This window comes from Eretmochelys imbricata, chromosome 9, assembly GCF_965152235.1.
Source record: "Eretmochelys imbricata isolate rEreImb1 chromosome 9, rEreImb1.hap1, whole genome shotgun sequence".
NCBI lineage: Eukaryota > Metazoa > Chordata > Testudines > Cheloniidae > Eretmochelys > Eretmochelys imbricata.
The window spans coordinates 61,670,959-61,694,376 of NC_135580.1; the positions used below are offsets into that span (position 1 = coordinate 61,670,959).

The 23,418-nt window shown below is 48.4% G+C and overlaps 1 protein-coding gene across 1 annotated transcript; it reads left to right on the forward strand.

The window, feature by feature from the left end:
• The first annotated feature begins 14,865 nt into the window (after positions 1–14,865).
• Positions 14,866–23,320, forward strand: LOC144270007 (centrin-2-like). Its single transcript, XM_077826168.1, has 5 exons — positions 14,866–14,919; positions 16,932–17,090; positions 18,739–18,867; positions 19,460–19,597; positions 23,130–23,320. The coding sequence occupies exons 2-5, from the start codon at positions 16,953–16,955 to the stop codon at positions 23,214–23,216; spliced, it is 492 nt and encodes a 163-aa protein (XP_077682294.1). The 5' UTR covers positions 14,866–14,919; positions 16,932–16,952; the 3' UTR covers positions 23,217–23,320.
• Positions 23,321–23,418: the final 98 nt, after the last annotated feature.

Consider the following 23,418-nt stretch of genomic DNA (forward strand, 5'->3'; position numbering starts at 1 on the left):
GACATTCCTAGGTTTCTAGATCCCAAGGCCAGAAGGGACCATTGTGTTCATCTAGTCTGACCTCCTATATAACACAGACCAGAGAACTTCTCCCAAATCATTCCGAGAAAAGCATCCAAACTTGATTTAAGAATTGCCAGTTATAGAGAATCGACCATGGCCATTGTTAAATTGTTTCAATGCTTAATTTCTCTTGCCATTCAAAATGTATGCTTTATTTCCAGTCTGACTTTGTCTAACTTCAACTTCCAGGCATTGGATTGTGTTGTACCGCTCTGCACTAGATTGGACAGCTCATTATTAAATATTTGTTCCCTGTGTAAATACTTATAGACTGTGATCAAGTCACTCTTTAATCTTCTCTTTGTTAAACTAAATAGATTGAACTCCTTGAGACAATTACCATAAGGTACATTTGCTTAATCATTCTTGTGGCCTTTCTCTGACCCCTGTCCAATTTATCAACATCCATCTTGAATTGTCAATACCAGAACTGGACACAGGGTTCCAGCAGTGGTCGCACCATTGTCAAATAGGAGGTAAAATAACCTCTCCACTCCTACTCAGGATTCCCCTGTTTATGCATCCTAGGATCAAATTTGCTCTTTTGGCCATAGCGTAGCAGTAGGAGCTCATGTTCAGCTGATTATGCACCACAACCCCCCAAATCTTTTTCAGAGTCACTGCTTCCCAGGCTAGAATCCCCCATCACGTAGAGATGACCTACAATCTTTGTTCCTAGATAGATAAACTTACATTTAGCTGTATTAGAACACACATTGTTTGCTTCTGCCCATCTTACTAAGTGATCCAGATCACTCTGTGTCAGCGACCTGTCCTCTTCGTTATTTATCACCCACCCCAATCTTTGTGCCATCTGGACATTTGATCAGGGATGATTTTATGTTATCTTCCAGAGCATTAATAACAATGTTAAATAGCGTAGGGCCAGGAACTGATCTCGGCAGGACCCTACCTGTAACACACCCGCTCGATGACGATTCCTAGTTTACAATTACAGTGTGAGACCTATCAGTTAGCTAGGTTTTATCCATTTAATTTGTGTCGAGTTAATTTGATATTGTTTTAGTTTTTTAATCAAAATGTCATGTGGTACCAAATCAAATCCCTTACAGAAGTCTAAGTATATTAACTATTACCTTTACCAACCACATTTGTAATTTTCATCAAAAAAAGATATCAGGTTAGTTTGACAGGATCTATTTTCCATAAATCCATGTTGATTGGCATTAATTATATTACCCTCCTTGAATTCTTTATTAATCAAGTCCCACATCAGCCGCTCCGTTATCTTGCCTGGGATCGCTATCAGGCTGACAGGCCTATAATTACCCAGCTCTTCCCATTTACCCATGCACCAGTGCCTGTGTTTGCTTGTGTCTATGCGTTGTAAGACTCATAGGCCATTTAGCTCAGGTATTTTTAGGTTGCTGGGCTGCTATCCACCCTGGGTCTCAAAGATTCTCAACCCATGTGGCTTACTGAAAGAAATGTGACAGTATCAATTTTATACACTTTATTAAAACGCTTAAACTAAAATCAGACCAAGAAAATGTATCACCGAACCTAAACTATTATTAATAAATATTAAATTAACTTAAAAATAAAGCAGCTATCAAATCATGATCAAATCAACAACCCAAACAAGTTAGTCTCTATATTGGATTGGTGTGCAAGCATCAAATTAGTTAAATCATCACACTAATAACAAAAACAATCAATCCTTATGAATTCGACAAAAGAATCTGAGAGGTGGCTGTCCACTCGGTTATAAATTCCAACTAAAGAATTTCATCAGTGTCAATCAAATCTATAACTTAAAGCTGGTTCAACCTCTTAATACTGAAACCAAATTATCTAATGTCGAAACCACAACTTCAGAGCCAATTACAAGGATTCGTTTTTAGACTTAAGTTCTCCCCGCCAAGGAGGCCAATCATGGTTAGCCTGCCTTCAGGGAGCTTGTTGACTGGAAAGGCAATGCTTCTTGGACTTCCCTTGGTTCTTCTGGTGTTTGAATTCCACTTGCTGCACCTCCCATTCTGGTCTTCAGACAAACCGGAAGCAAGGCCCACTTTGACACCATGTGAGCTGGTCTAGTCAGGTTTGAATTAGGACAGCATTAGCGAGCATCAATTGGGAAAGTCCAACTTAGCCGGCTATCTAAAAAATATCCGGTGGTTGCTTATCACAGAGACTGTTGGTCTCTGACCCTCCCGAAATACTGAAAATTCAGACAGATGAGACAACTTTTGGTTTTATCGAGTGAAAGTTCAATATACAAACATTTATAAAAATAGCTAACAGGAAAAACCCTAGCAACAGAACCAGTCGCTGAACAATAAATTAATTCATCAGCAAAATGAAAATACATTCATATTTAAGATAAATTTAGTCATCTACAGTTTCTTCTCTGTTATTCTAAAAACCAGACAAATGCTCTGATTCCTCTTGCAAACAGGAAAGGGTCTATTTTGGAACTGGTCTCTAGGTCAAACAGCTTGTCATCTGAAATCTATATATTGGCAGAAACAAGTATAGCTCATCGAGATGAAATCCATTTGAAATACGTTTGTGTTTTATATAAAGTCTGAGCGCCCATACAAGCTATTCTCCTTGCAGTGTGCATGCAGCGGGGCCTGTGTGTTTGCCTAGGCCTGTGTCTGCCTGTCAGTGTGTGCACACACACGTCAGCACTGCATGCGCACATCGGGCTCTGTGTTTGTGTGTGCGTATGTCTTTAGGTGCATTTGTCTGAAGTCATCGCTGCCACCCTGCTGGTTAAAGGGGGGAGGTGCTTGGTGGGTGAACCCGACCCCTGGACCGTGGTGGGATGGAGTGGGAAAGTTCAGTGCTCCAAAAGGTGCTGACTAGCACCACAACAGCAAAGATCAAAGCAGTCAAGCAGGCTAGCCAGTAAGGGGTAGCAGCAAGCTTTGCCAGTGCCCCGTACGAGCTGTGCCATCTGATTGGGCCTGCCCAGTGGAAGGAGACAGCCCACTGCTTGGAGCCACTCCTGATAGCCTTTCAGAAACTTGCTCTGAAGGTCAGAGTGGTTTGAAAGGTCACCAGCAGTTTCTCTTTTCTCCTAGAAGCACAGACAGTGATACATCTACAGAGAAACATCCTCGCTCCCTACTGACCAGCCAAACCTGCATGCTGGCAAGTGATCAGGTTTCCTCGCATCTGTACAGCCACGTCTCATTCCTAAATCTGCATATTGAGAATAAGCAGACCCAGGGCAGCCGAAGCTCCACCCTCACTTTTAATACATACCAAACTGGGCATCTTGTCCACCACAAAAAGAGAGACTTGGTCACCCAGGAAAGAGTGGGGACATCTTGGGAAACATAAATCTCTGAGGGGACTTCTCCATTCAAAGTTATCAGCCTTCTAATTCATATCAGTGCAGCTCCCCAGGTGGGAGGCACTAGTATAAACTGTCCAGATGTTTCACTGCCATATAGCAGAGCTAGACCAGATAGTGCTAAACATGTAGGAGCCCTGTCTACATAAGTACTCTCACTATTGCTGCCCCAGGGAATTACATTCTGATTTCTGCCAATGTAGACAAGGCCTGAGGATACATTCCGCTGAATTCCTGCCTCGCCTTGCCAGTGATTAGCAAGAACGTACAGAACATGTAGAGTTATTTAAAGGGTCGTCTGTAAAATTCTTGTTTGTTAAAGTCTGCTGGAGAGTTAGCATATCACAAAGTTCTGTGTGCGTGTGTGTTCAGGAGGCAAAGTGCGTGCAATGGCAGGGAAAGCACAGTTTGTGTGTCTGTGAGGCATGATGGCAGTGTGTGCCTGTTGCTGGTATCAAGCCTAAAAAGCCCTGGGGCTGCATTTTCATCTATCGAGAAACCTAAGTTGGTGCAGAATATGGCGCCTGCTTGCTAACGTAAGCGGTGCATCTAGTGGCAGCTCATGTTTCTTGCGCTCCGGGATCTGCCTGTTGGGTTCTGGGTGGACCTTAAGGTGTTGGTTTTGGCCTACAAAGCCCTGACCTGCTTGGAGCTGCCTACCTGAAAGGCCTCTCTGCCCATGCTGTGTTGCCACTAGCAGAGGCCCTTGAGCTGGACCCTTATAAAAGGAGAGCACTCTCTGCTAGGGCCCCTTTCTTTCAAATCACTCGCTGACAAGGTCCCCAGTAGTCCCAACCTGTTGACCTTTCAAGGCATGTTGCAAAGCTCATCGGATGGGATGGGCACAGGGGTAAGTAGAGGCAGCTAAAGCCAGGTTTGTCTAGGAGGAAAGTGCACTGGGATTTTCAGCTAGACAGGTCACACGACATGGGGGGCTTAGACAAGATCAGGAAGGAGAAGTGGTGCTGCTCTGGATGGTGCTTTGTAACTCCCAGGTTATTGTGTTTGTAAATGTGTGGTAAGTATCTCCAGAGCTTTGGATGGGAGCTCTTTGGGCTGGATTTTCTTTTAAGTCAAAATAAATAAGTATATATGCAAACCAAAAAGAGTAACTTTAACATTTTATAAAGGCATAATAGCACCTCTGTGTTAAGATTAGATCCAGTTTTTCATTTGAAGCAAGATTTCAACCTCTTCGTTTTGTATGGAGAATGCAATGTATCTCCCCACAATTTACACCTCATGAATTGTGGGAAAGACTGAATTTTCTGAGCATTTTCAACTATATCTGTTTATGCGTTCATTATGAATTAATAATAATTAAAATTGAAACTTTGAGATGTTTTTCAGACTCTGCTCTTTTTTCATAACCCTTTTGCTAACAAATGGCTGGTTTGGGTCATTCACAATTTCCATCTAATTAAAACTCATTGCCAGTTATCCTCAAATTTATATTTATAGTAATTAGGCTGGAATAAAAGGTAACATTTTTGTTCTATTTTCCTTATAGTCACATTTTCCTTTACTCAGACTAGGTGCCATTTTCCATAACTTACCGCGGGACTGAAGCATTAAAATTGCACATGCCCTCAGTAAGGGTGCTTACTACTTCAAGGGGCGGGGGGAGTGAGGTGAGACAGAAGGACAGTGCCCCTAGTAAAGATGGTCACCATTTCCATTTTTAACAATAGAACTGAAGCTGACTGGAACTGTGCTCAAGAAAAGTGGCCATCATTTTATTAAAGACTTTGCTATCATACTTCTCAATTTTCAGACTTGCCAACGTGTGACAGAACATATGAAATATCTGAAATTGGGAACACTTGTGTTTGTTCACTGTGCCATAATTTGCAGATTATGATGGTTTGATACTATAAAACGTTTAAGGACATTCTCTCTGTTTAATTCATACAAACTCCTTTTTAAAACAGGAGTTTTACCATGTGTCACCACCAGGCACCACCCCAGCTCCTCAGCACCATTTGAACACTGCACTTCTATAGTCTCAGCAAGAGTGTTACTACTTGAGCTATAGTAACCTTCTTTGAGCAGCTACTAGAGGAGAAAGAGAGAGACACACACACACTCTCCGAGACCACTCTCTCTCTCTCTCACACACACACATGCACGCCACTGGACAGGGAAGTCTCACACACACACCTCTGTAGACTCCTTGAACTAAGGACTCTGTTTAATTCTCAGCTGTCTGAGAGGGCTGTGGTCTTGTGGTTCAAGCAGGAATAGGAGTCAGACATTCTGGCCTGTATTCCCAGCTCTGGGAGGGAGAGGAGTGGGATGTAGTAGTAAGAGCAACAGTTACAGGCAGCATATTCAGATTCTGTGTAAGGGGCAGGATGGACGCAAACTGGCTCGGCTTTATTCTTAGCTCTGCTAGAAATGAACTTGTTCAATTTCTCAGTTATCTTATTTGTAAAATGAGGTGGCTAATACTTGATTGCCACCTAAGGGAGATGTACGATGTTTTTGCTGAGTAACAAGCCCTGGGACGTGGAGTGGTTGAGCTGTGACTGTGGACCCAGTGAACCTTCCCCTGAGAGAAAGGACATTTCCATGAGGGTGTCTCCTTGTCCTCTAAAGTGGGAGCCCGCTTCAGCTGAAATGTAGTACACTTAAGAGCTCTGCTTGTCATGAAAGTCAAGCTGCCACTAGTCAAGAGGACCTTGCCTCTTGGCTCTTTTGTTGGCAATGGGACCAGAACCACAGGTTATGTGGAGCAGCTGTTGTTGTGTATGGAGCTGGAATGTGCCTGGGGGGGGGGGGGGGGTTACCAGGGTTGCCCTCTATGGGTATGTCTATACTGGACACTAAGCCCAGATCTGAGGGGCTCAAGCTAATGGACTCATAGTTCCAAGCCCAAGCTTGAGCATCCACACTGCAGTGGGAACCCAGGCCTCACAACCATGCTGGGAGAAGTACTGGAACACCATGGAAGAGAAGCATTGCTCTTGATGAGGGAACTAGAGCAGGAGTGAGATGACCTGCAGGCCCAGCTCTGGCAAATGCAGGGTAGGAGGCATCCGTGCTCCTGAGGGCTGCAGTCTTGAGGGGAAAGCAAATGATGGAATGTTCACCACACATCAGCCCTGAAGGGGTTAACGTGGCTCAGCAGGGACTAATTAACCTGGTAGGCTACACCTGGAGGAAGATTTAGGCTTGACTGACAAGGACTAATTGAAGATGGAGCCCATCTGGGCAGGAGTAAGCAGGGGCTTGTATCAAAGCAGGAAATGTGAGTAGAAGAGGCTGCAGTATGGAGGCTCATAGCTACTCTGAGACTACGGAGAAGAGAGGTATGAAAGAGCCGAGGGAAACAGCAACAGGGTCAGAGCTTGAGCAGACTACAGTTGCATAGTGTCCCTCAGCCGGAACCTGGAGTAGGGGGAAGGCCTAGGTCCCCATACTGACCACTGGGAAAGTGATATAGATGTGGAAGTTGCTCTGAAGACTCCCTGAGATGGGTTATAGGTGATTTGTCACAAAGAGACAGCAAGTTGAATACTGGAGAGCAAGCGGGGGAAGCGAGTGATGGAAGGGGCATTAGATTGTTAGACCCAGTCACAAGGAGACATCCCCTGTGATGAGTAAACCCCTTTACACTCACCCTCTGGTGCTCCCTATCACCCACTGTGCAGGATAGCCATCCTTGTCACTCATCTTCTAGCACCCATAGCTGCTCCATCCTCTGGTCCCTTGCCCTCTGCTGCCCTCTAGTGCTCGTACAGTTTAGCTGCCCCAGCATCTCTCCTTCACCCTTGGCTGCCCCCTAGCACACATTATACAGTATAGCTACCCTGCCCCTTGTCCTCTGCTGCCCCCTACTGTCCACTGTGCAGTATAATTGTGCCATCCCTCACACTCTGCAGCACACAAGTGTCCATTATACAGTATAGCAACCCCTGCCCTCTACCACCCCCTAGGACTCATTATACAGTATAGCTGTCCCATCTATTATACAGAATAGCCACCTTGTCCATGTCTTCTTCCCCCTCCTCTGCCCCATAACATCTATTATGCAATATAGTCAGCCTGGTTATCATCCCTTGTCATCTCTGTCGGAAGAAAGAGCAGGTTGACCCAGAGACGGATATGAGTACGGGCTTCTTTATTGTTATACTTGTTCCCCTGGACCCAATAAGCACTGAATTGATTACAACAGATTCTTTTTGTTTGTTGTAATGGATGTAGGCACGTACATACTAACACCCCAAAAACCCTTATTAAGTAATAAAAACACCCATTTTGGTAGTAAACCCACCCTACATATTACACAGGCATTTTACCTTGAAAATATATTTCTTTGTAACAATTGGTAGCCACAAATCTCCCTGGTCAGCAATTCTCAGGGGAGGGAGGAAGAGGCCATGAGCCAGGGCTTGTTTATGTAGCTGGGAAAGGAAGGGAGGAGGAGATAACACTGCTTTACCCAAAAGGTATCCTTTAGATCCTCACATTCCTTATGCAGCTGCAACACTTATCAATTCTTATAAGCAACAGGGAAGGGCAAAATATGGCAACTTATTTATTAAACAAAGAACTACAGCCTTCTTATGCCTTTGTCCCCTAAGGCCATGTCAGCACATTAGCAGTTTCCCAGGTCTCTACTTAACCCATACATATCCTAACAGTCTCCTGCTCCTAACACCCATTATATAGTATGGGCATAGAATATCAGGGTTGGAAGGAATGTCAGGAGGTCATCTAGTCCAACCCCCTGCTCAAAGTAGGACCAATCCCCAATTTTTGCCCTGATCCCTAAATGGCCCCCTCAAGGACTGAACTCACAACCCAGGGTTTAGCAGGCCAATGCTCAAACCACTGAGCTATCCCTCCTCCATATTTAAAAAACAAACAAAAAAACCCACCCATCCCAGTCCCCAATCCCTTATCTTCTGCCACCTCATACCATCCATAATACAGTATAACCACCCCATCCTGCATCCTCTGTACCCTGGGTATGTCACAAGGGGTCCCTGGGGGCAGCAATCTAGACTGGTGAATAGCTGCGTCACCCCAGTCCTCTTACCTGGGGTGCCCTTTATATTGCTTTGTTGCTGTAGCCTCCAGTCTGGATGGCTCACAAGCAGCCTCCAGTACCTAGCACTCCCAGTTATGTCTGTGTGCACTTGCGACCTGCCGGTCACACTCAAGTTTTTACCTGCATGAATTATTCTACAGGGTGACCCCTGCACATGCCCTGTCCCAGACTTTTCCCCAAAATGTGCATCTTGTTCTACCCGCACCCTCTCCTGCACAAGCTCACATAAAGTCTGTCATTTTGTTAGGGAATTGCTACAATTAGGACTCTTAAACCTAGCCCAGGAAGCTGTTATAGTCCCAGGCCTAAACCTAGCCCACAGAAGCCTACCCTTAGTAACCCTAACTCTAGGTTGGGGAGCCCTACTGACTCCAGGTGTAACCCTATCTTAGAGAGGCCTACCATTAGTAACCCTTTCCCTATCTTGAGGATCCGTACTGGCCACAAGCCTCATCCTAGGCCAGGGATCTCTATCTTTAGTCATCCTAACCCTAGCCTGGCAAGGTCTAGTGACCCCAAGCATAGCCCTAGCCCAGAGACACCTATTCCTAGTAACCCTCACTCTATATTGAGAGCCCTACTGGCCCCAAGCTTAATTCTAGCCTGGGAAACTCTACTGGCCACAGGCCTAATCCCAGCCTAAGAATCCCTACCCTTGGGTCTCTAACCCTAGCCTGGGAAGTCCTACTGACCCCAGATCTAAACCCAGCCTGCAGAGCCCAATCTTTAGTAAGCCTAACCCTGGGTTGGGAATCCCTACTGACCCAATGCCTATTCTTAGTAACCATAATCCTAGCCCAGGGAGCCCTACCATAGGGCCTCTACCCTAAGTAATTGTAATCCTAACCTGGGGAACCCAGCTGGCTCCAGGCCTAACTCTAGCACAAGGACCCCTATCCATCATAAACCCAATCCTAGCCAGGAGATGTTAGGGAGCTTATTCCTTCACCCACTTACTTCCCTGGTCCTTCTCGCATGAACAGAGAGCAACAATACCCGAAGTCCAAAGGTGCAAACAATTCGATGTTTATTGGGGTGAACTTCCAGCAAGCATGATTCCAGTTTCCTTCCTTAGTATCCTCCTTCCCAGCTCTGACACCACAGAGCCTTACACCTGTGTCCCTGTTCCCATTCCTACCCTTAGCCAAACATGATTCCAACTTCCTTACTCCCATTCCCTGTTTCCATTTCCCCCTTTAGCAAAACATGATTCCAATTTTCTTACCCCCATTCCCTGTTCCCATCTCACACACCCACATGCCTACCCCCACCCACACCCAGTCACTTCCTCATTGACTACAGATTATATAGTAAAACTTGAGTTCTGCTTAGCTATACCTTAACCAATCATTTTCCTGAAATTTAACTAACCAATCCTAACATATTGTAACATGATTATGTAACCAATTATATCCCACCACCTCAATTAGTTTACACCCAGCAAAATTAATTATACAGCAGACAGGAACAATCACAGAACCAGACAGAGATTATACAGACAAACAACAGCAAAGTGGGAACTATAATGACAAAACAATACAGAAGTGAGGATTTCACATCCCAGCTATTGATAAGTGAGTTCTTGCCAGACAGGATGCTATCAAACTAAGTTTCCTTTTACATTTTCTAGGCACTTCCCTTTCTCTGGAGGTGATAGGAATACAATCCTGTCCTGATAGTGCCTAACAGCCCAACAGCACCTTATTTCAATGTGACTAGTTTGGAATGTGAGGATGTGACTGTTCGCTTCCCAGCTTATGGCTGCCTCTGCTGCTTAGCCAAAGGCCTGAGCCTAAGCACAGGGCCACAAACTGTCACAGTAAGAGAAGGCCCTTACACCGGCAGACAGTGGTTTAGATTCTTTCTTTTATACCTCTATCACTAGCCAAGTGATAAGAATACACCTAAATTCTTAGAGTATAGGCCTTTACAGACAGGCCTGAATATCTATATCCTAACAGGAGAATCCTACTCATAGTTACCCAAACCCTAGGGTGGGAAGCCCTACTGACTTGAGGCCTAATCCTAGCCCAGAGACCCATACCCTTTATCACCCTAACCTTGGCTCAGGGAACCCTGCCCTTAGTCACCCTAACTCTAGTCCAGGGATCCCTTCAAGCTCAAGGCCTAAACATAAGATGGGAACCTTTACCCTTGGTGATGCTAACCCTAGCCCGGGGAGGCTTAGTGACCTCAGGCATAGCCCTAACCCACAGAGGCCTGCCTTTAGTAACACTAACCTTAGCCTAAGGATCCCTCTTGGCCACAGGCCTAATCCTGGCCAGTGGGGTCCTACACTTAGTAACCCTAACTCTAGTGCCAGAAGCCCTACTCGGCCCAGACCTAACCATAGGCCAGGGACCCCTACCCTTCGTAACCCTAAGAAGGGGACCATTACCCTTGGTAAGACTAACTCTAGCCTGGAGAGTTATACAGACCCCAGGTGTAACCCTACTCTAGAGAGGCCTACCATTAGTAAGCCTAACCCTAGCTTGAGTGTCACTACTGGCTACAGTCCTACTCTTAGCCTGGTGATCCCTAGCCTTAATAACTATAATACTAATCGGGGAAGCCCTACTGGCTTGAGGCCTAAATCTAGCTCCTAGGGACCTATGATAAGTAACTCTAACCCTAGTCCAGGGTGTCCTATCCTTAGTAAACCTAACCATAGCACCACAAACCCTACTGGCCACAGCCTAGGGACCCCTATCCTTGGTAACCCTAACCTGAGCCAAGGGAGCCCTAATCCTAGCTCTGGCAGCTGTATTGTTGCCAGATATGACCTTGGCCTAGAGAGGACTACCATTAGTAACCCTGACCCTATCTTGAGGATCTCTGCTGACACAGGTGTAATTCTAGACTGGGGATCCCTATCCTTAGAACCCCAATTTTAGGCAAGGAATCCCTAGTGGCCCGAGGCCCCTAGGGCAAGTCACATTAACTGCAGCCTGCCAACCCCGTAACGTTGTCCCACTGCACCAGCAACCTCAGGAGCTGCCTGCCAACACCAACTCTACCACCCAATGGGCCTCAGGCCTAGCCTTAGCATGGGAACCCAAGTCTCCCTTCCTCCCCAAATAAAGTTGCCTCCACCACATCTACAAGGGGAGATTCATTCCCATCCTGCCAAAAGCTTGAACTGCTTCTTCACTGCCCAAAGCCTACCCTATCCCCACACCTTCCCCAGGAATCAGTAGTGTATAATCAACTTTTCCCTATGCAGCTGCTAAACTGTTAACTTCCATCCTGCCAAGAGTTGACAGTGTGGAAATAAAAATGAATCATACAAGGCATACTGAAATGATTGTGTTCATTTTCAAGTTTAATTTGATTTAAAAACCTTAAAGAAATCTTCCTGTCTGCCTGTATGAGGCTGGAGCAGTGTGTGTGTTGCCAGAATTAGGAGAAACATAATAACGTATTCTGGTGCTCTCAAGTGGCAAAAGAGCCTAATTACATGAGTGCTTAAAAAGTAAACCCATTTTCAGTTAAATGTGAGAAGCACTTATAAATACATAAGGAGACTTATGTAAATAAGTTACACATGAAAAAGATTTGATCACCCAGTATTTAATGCTTCTGCATGCACCATCTGTACTGCTGACCTCTCCCTCAGCCTTCCCTCACTCTTATTCAGAAAAAAGAAAAGGAGGACTTGTGGCACCTTAGAGACTAACAAATTTATTTGAGCATAAACTTTCATGAGCTATAGCTCACTTCATCATGCATCCGATGAAGTGAGCTGCAGCTCACAAAAGTTTATGCTCAAATAAATTTGTTAGTCTCTAAGGTGCCACAAGTCCTCCTTTTCTTTTTGCAGATACAGACTAACACGGCTGCTACTCTGAAACCTGTTCTTATTCAGAAATGCATCTACTCTTACAGAAAGTGCCATGGGATTTCAAATGTCTATGCAGCAAAGGCAGGACTTCAGTTTTTAAGCCCTCATCCCATTATTAAATGGCACAATCATACAGATGGATCTCGAGAGGAAGCAGGTACCAGCGGCCAGGCGTGTACTTCAGCCAGACCCACTCCTGCAGAGGGTGTAAGTCAGTGCGGAATTTGCCCCATACATCCTCTATCCTGTAACCTCTATTCACATTCCCCTATACAAGGCTGCAACACCTATGAAATTCCATCTCCTCTGCAATACAAGTAATGCAGCATGCTGAGTTTCTAAAAGTTCATCTTGTACTCTCTCCATCAGCTGCACTGTTAGAAAAGGTTTCAGGCGGGTAGCTGTGTTAGTCTGTATCAGCAAAAACAATGGGGGGTCCTTGTGGCACCTTAGAGACTAACAAATGTATTTGGGCATAAGCTTTTGTGGGCTACAACACACTTCATCAAATGCATGGAGCGAAAAAAACAGTAGGTAGGAATAAATATACAGCACATGAAAAGATGGGAGTTGCCTTACCAAGAGGGGTAGCACTGACCCTCCACTTGGTAAGGTGCCACAAGGACTCTTCATTGTTTTTGCAGTTAGAAAAGTATCACAATCTCTGAAGCTTACAGATGGCATGATTCCAGTACATCTTGCTATGCTGCCTATTCACACCAATAGTGTTGACACAGCACAAGATGCATGCACATCCTAACAACCAAAACACAGCTGGTTTAAATTCAAGTTTAAACATAGCAGCTCCAGCCCTGCCTCTTTAAAGAAAAAAGAATACAGAACTTCGGGTACAAAGCTCACATTCCTGTCAGGTAACTGAAGAGCGGCCTCTACTTCCCAGAGAGGTTTCCTGTATATTTTGCTGTAGTCCTCCAGTAAACCTCACTTGTTAGAGTTTACTTCCATCAAATTTACCTCTTATTGGGTGAGAAGTGCAGGGGAAACCAGCGCTCACACAAAGCTGTGAGCAGGCCCATCACAAAGGCACGGTTTATCCTTCTAATTAGTCCTCAGCTTGTCTTCTGTGGAATTACTAGAGGCAGGGTCACTGTCAGACACTGCTCTGGGTACTCGCCTCTCTGGAAGGAGTCCCCCTGGCCTCTCTGGCGATCCGTCTGTTAAAAGGGTGGTGGCAGGGGGCACAGGCAGGAAAGACGCTGCTCGCACGGCAGGGAAGGGGAGAGAGCGCAGCTTCCCTGGGTGGCTGTCCTTCCGCCTGCATGCCCTGCCCACAGAATGCAGCAATAGGATTTCTGCTGCAATGAAGCAGACTTCCGTTTATTTCATTCACCTTCTTGTACCTGAGTTTCTCTCCATGCCCTGACGGAAGCAACCCTGAAACAGCGAAACCCACAGAGAGACCCGGGCTGGGCGGCCCGCGGAGCGCCCCGCTCGCGGCCCCCCGGGATGGGGGGCGGGGAAGGAGACGGCCCCAGAGCACGGCGATGCTGTTCCCAGAACGAGCTGCGCAGGCACAGGGGACACCTCGGCCGACCCCCGGCCCAGGCCGATCGGCGCTTCCCGGGTCTCGCAGCCCCGCCACCACTAGCTCCCGGACCGCTGGACTCTCCCGCGAGCTCCAGGGGCTTCCCTAACGTGCGTCACCGCCGCTTCAGCCAGTCAGCGCCGCTCCTGGCGCCCCGCCCACTCCGTACCTCGGCCAATCGCCATGCAGAGTGGTCTCCGCCTTTCGTTGCCATAGTACCGGCAGGGACGGGATTAGCCAATGGGGTGGGGTGGGATTGTTGTCGGCCTGTTGCCCCTGCCGGGAGCGGGCGGGATGGTGAGTAGGGATGGGGAGATACGGGACCCTGCCGCGGGTCCCTGGGGCGCGTCCACACTGCTCGGTGAGCCTGTCCAGAGGCGGAGAGAGGTCGCCTGAGGCCCTGGGCCGGAGCTAGTGGGGGCCGCGGCAAGGGAACCCTGGGCCCGCGCTCCCCTGCCGCCGCTTAGACCAGCTGCCTCGGCCAGGGCCCCGCCCCGCCCCATTCCCCACGGCCCCGCCCCATTCCACCCATAGCCCCGCCCCTTCCCCCACGGCCCCGCCCCATTCTGCCCCTTCCCCGTGGCCTCATCCCCACTTGCTCCGTTCCACCGACCCGCCCGTGGCCCCGAGAAGCTCTGTACCCCCGCCGCAGCCCCTGGGCCATGGTGGAGAGCGAGAGCTCCTCCAGCCCGGGGCCACAGCGGAAGGTAGGGTTGCCGGGCATTCAGTTTTTGACTGGAACACCTGGTCGAAAAGGGACCCTGGCAGCTCCGGCCGTTAAAAGTCCAGTCGGTGGCACAATGGGAGCCCGGCGCTAGGGCAGGCAGGGAGCCCGCTTTAGCTCCGTGCGACTCCCAGAAGCAGCTGCCAGGTCCGTGCGGCCCCTAGACATAGGTGTGGCGAGGAAGGCTCCATCTGCTGCTCCCACCCTTAGTGCTGGCTCCACAGCTCCCATTGGCTAGGAACCATGACCAATGGGAGCTGGGGGGGATGGCGCCTGCAAGCGCAAGGGCAGCACGCAGAGCCTTCCTGGCCACCCATGTGCCTAGGGGCTGCAAGGACCTCGTGCCCTTTTCCTGGGAGCTGTGGTAAGTGCTACCAGGACCCTGCACCCCAACCCCCTGGCCCAGCCCGGAGCCCGCTCCTGCACCCCAAACTCCTCATCCTGGCCCTACACCCAGACAGAGCCCTCACCCCCCCTGCCCTGCACCCCAACCTCCTACCCCGCCCAGAGTCCCCTCCCGCATCCAAACTGCCTCTCGGAGTCTGCACCTTGCACCCCCTCAACACCTCAATCCCCTGCCCCAGCCCTGAGTCCCCTCCTGCATCCCAAACCCCTCATCCTCAGTCCCAGCTCATAGACCCCAGCTCATAGACCCCAGCCAGAGCTTGCACTCCCTTCCATTCTCCTGCCCCAGCCCAGAGCCCCCTCCTGCCCCCCAAACTCCTCCTCCCCAGCCCCAGCCTAGAGCCCACATCCCCAGCCAGAGCCCTCACCTCCTCCTGCACCCCAACCCCCTGCCCCAGCCTAGAGCCCTCTCCTGCACCCTGAACCCCTAATTTCTGGCCCCACCTGGAGCCCACACCCCCAACCCAGAGACCATACCTTCTGCACCGCAACCTCCTGCCCCAGCCTGGTGAAATTGAATGAGGGTGGGGCAGAGTGAGCGACGGAAGGAGGGGGATGGAGCGAGCAGGAGCGGAGTCTTGGGGAAGGGGCGGAGCAGAGGCAGGGCTGGGAGTGGGGCAGCAGTGTTCGGTTTTGTGCCATTGGAAAGTTCGCAACCCTAGTGGAAGGAGATTTTTCTGGGTGCGCCAAATTGGCAAGGGGGCCCCATGGCCCATGTGGTAATCTGTCACTGAGCCTGCCTCTTGGGTTGGAGCCCCAGCCCTCCACACACACATTGTTGTGACTCAGGTCAGTGATAGGAGGAGGGTGACCATATTTCCCAAAGAGAAATCAGGACACCATGCGGTGTCTAGGAGGTCTTCCCTCCCATGCGTGGGGTTGGCCTTAAGCGGTCCCCATGGCCCCGTGTGGGGCTGGCCCAAGATGCCTGGCATCACTGCTCACCCAAGCCCCACTGTGTAGGGCTGGCGTTGCCGCTCGCTTCCCCCCTGAACATTCTTCCACACCTTATTATGGGGGCATTCCCCATGTTTTTGGCAAAAATAGGCATTTGTCCCGCTTGCCCTTTCCAACTGATCATCACTTGGCAAGAGCAAGTGGGACAAATGCCCAGTTTTGCCAAAAAAATTAGGATGTCCGGGACAGGGCTTAAAAAGCGGACAGTCCCAGCCAAAACAGGACGTACGGTCACTGTCGTTAGTGAGTGCTCTGGGGGGCACGGATCAGCGTTCACCTCGTGCTCCCCATCAGTACCCAGCCCAAGCTGGGGGGAAGCTAATGATCCAACCAGTGGACCAGATTCGGTGATGAATCCTGGCCACATGCCTGAGGTATGTTGCACATATGCTAAGAAGAAGAGCGCACTCTAGACCTGGGTCCTAGGCCCTGCTAGTGGGGGTGGGTCATGGCCAAAGTCTCCCTGAGACATGGGTCCAGGCCCTGCCATTTCACAGTGTGGATGCAACTCAAGAGACAGATCCGAGTCGGATGGTCTGTGTAGTGCAGTATGGATGCATTAGCATGGCTGTGAGACCAGGGTCCAGCAATTCTAAGCCCAGTTTACAGTTCAGTGTGGACGCTCAAGTGTAGACTTGGAAACACTGAGTCCACAGGCTTGGGTCCCACAGACCCAGGTTTTATAATGCAGTGTAGACATACCCTGGGAGGTGCCCTTTGTGAGATGGGATGGGGCAGGCAGTCTGGGTCCCTGATGCTAGTCATCCACCTGGTCTCTTGTTGTACAAATAGAAAAGGAGTACTAGTGGCACCTTAGAGACTAACCAGTTTATTTGAGCATAAGCTTTCGTGAGCTACAGCTCACTTCATCGGATGAAGTGAGCTGTAGCTCACAAAAGCTTATGCTCAAATAAATTGGTTAGCCTCTAAGGTGCCACAAGTACTCCTTTTCTTTTTGCGGATACAGACTAACACGGCTGCTACTCTGAAACTTGTTGTACAAATGTTTCCAAGGCTTCTAGCTCGAAGAAAGTGATGGAAGGGGCAGCGACCCAGAAGAAGAAGGTGGCACCCAAGCTGGTACTCACTGAAGAACAGAAACAGCAGTTGCGAGAGGCCTTTGATTTGCTTGACACCGATGGCACCGGTACAGTCGACGTAAAGGACTTGAAGGCAAGCAAGAAATCACAAATACACTGTGTGCTTGTTGCAAAAAGGCCTAGAGCAGCAGACAGTAAAACAGGTCTAGTGCGGTAGCTTTCAATGCTAAAATTTGTGATTTCAAGAAAACTCAGGGGTTTTGGTAAGAGGGGCTTTCCTCCAGCTCCATACTTCTCACCTGACTGCTGGGTCCCCTGCCAGCTGCCCCCTTCTTCTCCAACATCAGTCTTTGGGGTATAGCTGACCAGACAAATCAGGGACATGGATCCAGAGACTCAGTTTTGTGGTTGTGGGTAAGAGTCTAAGAAATCTTCCACTGTCATGCAAACCACTTTATTTCATATCCAAAGTAAAGATCTTTTCTGTTGCATTCACATTTGCTGCACTAAGATAACATAATCTATATAGTAGGAACTTTATTCTGAGATTTCCAGAAACCAGGTACTACTGCATAATACACTTTGTGTGATTCATTACAACTAAGGGATAATACTGCAGTAAAAATGAAACACACATTCTTTATCTCCGTCTATGTATGTAACCCGTACTGGTGCAATAAATATTTCCCAAATCATCTATAATTGGTAGGTGTTTGAGGAGATTAGATGTTTCAAAGGCTTGGGAATGGGATGTAGTGCGTTTCGCTTCCGGATTGCTGGGTCAAATCCAACCCAAGGCAATAGTGACTGAAAGGCATTGCCATTTGATGGCATACATTTTGTAGAGTGTAATAAATTTTGTAGAGTCTCAGTCCTGGTATCCCAATCACAGGAGAAAACCACACCATAAGTGGCATTCATTGATCTTGTTGGCATCTCAGCAGAGGTGCCAGTTTGAATGGACCTTTCAGACTGAACATGCTCAGACCTCTTAGCGGTAGTCCCTCCAGGGAAAGTTTGAGGCACATTGGAAAGGCAGGGTGATGGAAGCCTGCACTGCTGCAGTCCATTCTGTATCTGTTTCTATGTTCCAGATAAACAGATTCAGCCTTCAGGGCTGTTGATCTGGCATGTTTAACCAACACTAAATTCTGTCTCATACACTATTTAAAGGACACTATCCACTTAAAAGTCACATTTCTGTCTGACCTAATTGAACAGATTAGAGAAGGAAAAACATTTTCTTCTATTCCTGCCCCCCTCTATTTGTTTACTTCTGACAACAATTTGGGAAGAGTCAGTTTCACTGTTTCCTCTTTCTGGTAAATCAGTTTCCCCTGAGTGTATTTGGGACTGTCACACAGAAGCAAAGGAGAGAAAAGCATTTTAAACTCTGTGTGTGTGTGTGTGTGTGTGTGTGGAGGGGGAGGGGGGAGTATTGTGCAACTTCAAAAATTAGTAGAGAGACTCAGGTCTTGGTGTAGTATAGTATCATTCATTGGTGCTGTGAACTGGATGCTTTAACTCTAAATGCCAAAAAGCAAATTTATAAGGTCAAAGACATCAGGGTCTTGTCCAGAATAACTGCTTCACATGCAGTGCAGGCCATCTGCGACACCTGCTCTTTGTCATGTCCGTTGCCTTGCTAGCATTTATTATTTGACTTGCTGTAGCACCTTGTGGTTCCATCCCCATTTTTTTTCATAGTGTGTGATGTGGTTTCAATTGTCTCCCCCTCTTCGCTTCTGTTTGCATTGCCAGCCTATTTTCCATGTTTGCAGGTGTCCATAAGGGCCCTTGGGTATGAACCCAAGAAAGAAGAGTTGAAGAAAATTATATCAGAAGTTGATAAGGAAGGGTCAGGGAAGATCAACTTTGATTCCTTTTTGTATGCGATGACTCAGAAAATGGTATGTAAATCGGGTTAGCCACAAAGGTCCTGGGCATCCTTAACATGAAGGGCTTTGATGGGAATTTAGAAAACTTAAGACCCAAGAGAGTCCAGCATTTCCCATTCAATACTAACCAGAATTCAATAATATTAGAAAGAGGGGGCGGGGGGAGAAGCCAGGTTGGCTGCTAAAGACAATCATGAACAAACAAGCGATAAATCAAACAAACAAGAACAATTTAGCATCCATAGAGAAATCCTTATGCAAGACCCACTGAAACACTTCAGTCCTACCTGTCGTGCCATCTCTGACATCTGCCCTTTCCCTCAGTAGATCTAATCCACCTCAGTCCTAAATTGGCCCACTACTAGGATATTCCAGTCCTGGTCCCTCATACTCTTCTTGCAACTTTGTTCATGGCTTTTCCTTAAGTAATAAAAGAGAATGGCAAATGTTAAATAGTGGCAACAAATGAACTCTGCAGTGGCCAGGTGCCATCCAAGATATCCTCTTAGCTTAGATTCTTAGTAATATGCATGAGAAGGGATATTAGAATGCTGGTGGTTCCCCTTCACATTTGCGTATCATTGTTCTGCGCTTCTTTGTTAAGTCTGAGCCAGAATCCAGAGAGGACATTCTGAAAGCCTTCAAGCTCTTTGATGACAATGGAACTGGCAAAATCTCTTTCCAAAATCTCAAACGTGTGGCTGGTGAGATTGGGGAAAACCTCACAGATGAGGAGCTGCAGGTTTGTAATGTACATCTCTTTGCCTTCGCACAATGTTGACATGAGTCTTTGTTTCATGGAAGATTAATTTAGCTATTAGGGAAACTGTGCAATGTTCTGAATCCGTCTTACCTTCCTAGTGGCATCTTCTCGTTGCTACTCTAGTTTGTGAGTGTGTAACACCGACAGACCCCGGTCACTGGCGGGCAGGATCAAACCTGGGGCCTCTGGAGCTTAGTGCATGAGCCGAATGAGCTAAAAGCTATATGGCTATTAGCTAAGGCTGTAGAGCAGACTCATTAATCAATCTCTCTCTCTGTCAGTGGTCTCCAACCTTTTTATGCCCAAGATCACTTTTTGAATTTAAGGGCAACCCAGGATCTATCCCGCCCCTTCCCCGAGGCCCCGCCCCTTCCCCAAAGCCCTGCCCTGCTCACTCCATCCCCACCTCTCTCCATCGCTTGCTATCCCCCACCCTCACTCACTTTCACCGGGCTGGGGCAGAGGGTTGAGGTTAGGGAGGGGGTTCAGGGTGCTGGCTCTGGGAGGAGGTTCAGGGCTGGGGCAGGGGGTTTGGGGTGCTGGCTCTGGGAGGGGGCTCAGGGCTGGGGGTTGGGGTGCGGCCTCCCGCAGGGTGGCACTTACCACAGGCGGCTCCCTGTCGGCGGCACAGCGAGGCTAAGGCAGGCTTCCTGCCTGCCCCGGCCCCACACCGCTCCGGGAAGGGGCCAACATGCCTCTGCGGCCCCTGGGAGGGGAAGCGGGGGCACGTGGCTCTGCACACTGCCTCTCTACAGGCACCGCCCCCAAAGCTCCCACTGGCCACTGTTCCCCATTCCTGGCCAATGGAAGCTGTGGGGGTGGTGCTTGCAGGCAGGAACAGCAGCGCACAGAGACCCCTGTCACCCCTCCCTTCCCTGGGGCTGTGGGGGCATGCTGGCCGCTTCTGGGAGTGGCATGGGGTCACGGCAGGCAGGGAGCCTGCCTTAGCGGCAGCCTTGCTACACCGCCAGAGATCGCGATCAACTGGGAGAGTCCCTAGGATCGACAGGTTGGTGACCACTGCTCTAAGTGGTCTCAGTGCCACTAGATGGGACAGAACACCATACCCAGGAGGTGTGTGGGTTACATACTTCCCCTAGTTGAGGAAATGTGTCCCGAGCTTCAGAGACTTCCCAGTTCAAATCCCGGACGAGCTCCCCCTTGTAACACTGATAGACCCCCGTCGTCGGTGGGCGGGATCGAACCTGGAGCTTCTGGAGCTTACTGGATGAGCCTCTATCACATGAGCTAAAAGCCATATGGCTATTAGCTAAGGATTTAGAGCAGACTCATTAGTCCAGGGGTGGGCAAACTATGGCCCGTGGTTCACATCCAGCCCACCAGCCATTTTAATCCAGCCCTCAAGCTTCTGCTGGGGAGCGAGGTCTGGGGTTTGCCCCGCTCCAGCTGGGGAGCAGGGTTGGGGGCCGCTCCGTGCGGCTCCCAAAGCAGCTGCATGTCTCCTCTCCGGCTCCTAGGGGCAACCAGGGGGCTCCGCATGCTGTCCCCTGCCCCAAGTGCCGCTCCCATAGATCCCATTGACTGGGAACCATGGCCAATGGGAGCTGCAGGGGCAGCACCTGAAGACAGGGCAGTGCGCAGCAGAACCGCCTGGCTGTGCTTCCGCGTAGGAGCCGGAGTGGCATCATGTTGCTGCTTTAGGGAGCTGCTTGAGGTAAGCGCTGCCCCGAGCCTGCACCCCTGAGCCACTCTCCCATGTCCCAACTCCCTGCCCCAGCCCTGAGCCTCTCTCGCCCTCCAAACACTTCGATCCCAGCCCGGTGCAACTTCCTGCACCCCAAACCCCGCACCCACAGCCGGAGACCTCACCCCCTGGTACCTTCTCTCCACCCCAGCCCAGAGCCCCTTCCTGTACCCTGAACTCTTCATTTTTGGCCCCACCCTGCAGCCCGCACCCCCAGCCAGAGCCTTCACCCCTTCCCGCTCCCCAACCCCAATTTCGTGAGCATTCATGGCCCGCTATACAATTTCTATACCCAGATGTGGCCCTCGGACCAAAAAGTTTGCCCACCCCTGCATTAATCTCTCTCTCTCTCTCTCGGGCTATGTCTACACTGGCAATTGAACGAAACAATTTTGTCCCGACAAGTGCCAGCGTGAGCAGCGCATTGACTTCAGGAGCGCTCTCCTGCTGACAACGCAAACACTGCTCGTTCTGGGTGCAAGGTTTTTGTTGGCAGGAGAGCTGACAAACAGCGGCTAAACGGCACGCATTTTAGCGGGACGGCTGTGGCGACACAGCCATGTTGCTAAAAGCTGTTAGGGTAGACAAGGCCTAAGTGGTCTCAGTGCTACTAGAATGGGACAGAACACCACACCTGGCAGGTGTGTGGGTTATAAGTGGGGAGAGGGGATTATGAGAGGGGATTTCTGCCTTCATCTGAAACATCAAATATTAGCCAGAGAGGGAGGGAGGATATTGGATTTGACACAGAGGATCTGCTTTGACAAATTATTTGTTACTTAGTGCAGATAAGCAATAATCATTCCCTTAATAGATAACAAGACTGGAACATTCCTTTCTTACCTTTCTCTTTGCTTTAGGAGTCTTTCCTGGAACTCTCCCATTTCCATATACCTAAAAGGATCATTCGCTTTTTTTAGTTCCTATGCAATGAATGGGCAATGCAAAGTGATGTATGATTTATCATGGCCAGTCATGGTTACATCTCATCTGATGAGAGCATTGTTTCATTTGTGATATGTGGCTACTCTCATTTGGCTTTGCAATTCTCCTTTTTTGCACCACTTAGATTGACATAGTGCTTCTCAACTGTATATATTTATATAAAAATCATCACAGGTCAGCAATGCATTGTAAAGACAGAGCAGATGGAATTTTACAATTGATCAAACTCCAGGAATTCAGAGCAACATGCCTGGACAGTAGCAGAACCAGTAACATATTTTCTGACCATAGAGGGTCTTGTTGATAAAACGATTACAAGAAATCTGTGCTTAATAACAAAATGGATAAGGAAAAATCCCACTGGCAATCTTTTTTTTCCTTCTTAGTCTGACATTTACATCCCTTTTCTGGGCGAGCACAGTAGCCCATACGCTATTGCAGCCACTTCTTACAGCTTTTAAACTCCAACTCTTCACTGTGTCCTCACCAGTGGCTTAGTGGAGTTGCAGTGCTCTGGATTTACACTGTTGCAATACAGCAGGAACTTCTTCCCCAGCACTATGTTACCCAATGCATAGCTTGAAATAGGGTAAGTGCTTTGAATACTTCGGATGTGAAAGCTGCTTGAATAAAATCCTGTTTGCTTTCCATTCCTCTCCCCTAATCTGCTTTAATGTACTTCTGGGTGCAGTTTGCCCCTTTGTAGAGATCCAGCACAAGAGCTATGCACTGCTTAGGTCCCATATAAGCCCTATTTTGAGTGTGTGTTGCATAGACCTTGTGCTGAAACTCTGAGAAGGGATGAATTCCTTCTTCTCTGAGCCCACCTAATCTGGTCTCTGAATCCTTACTGTTCTGCAGGAAATGATTGATGAAGCAGATGTGGATGGAGATGGGGAAGTGAATGAACAGGAGTTCCTGCGGATTATAAGGATGAACAGCATGTAGCTAGAAGATTTTCTTTTCTTTTTACTCAAATTTTTAAATACAGTTGGTAGGTACACCTGTTTTTTCTCCAGCCCCTCTTCATTCTCCTGGGGTGAAAAATGGGGGACCACCATCAGAATTTTTCAGAATCATGGTTGCAGTGGGACTGAAAGACTGATTTTTAGCTGTCTATATCCTAATGTTTGATTCCATTGCAGAATTT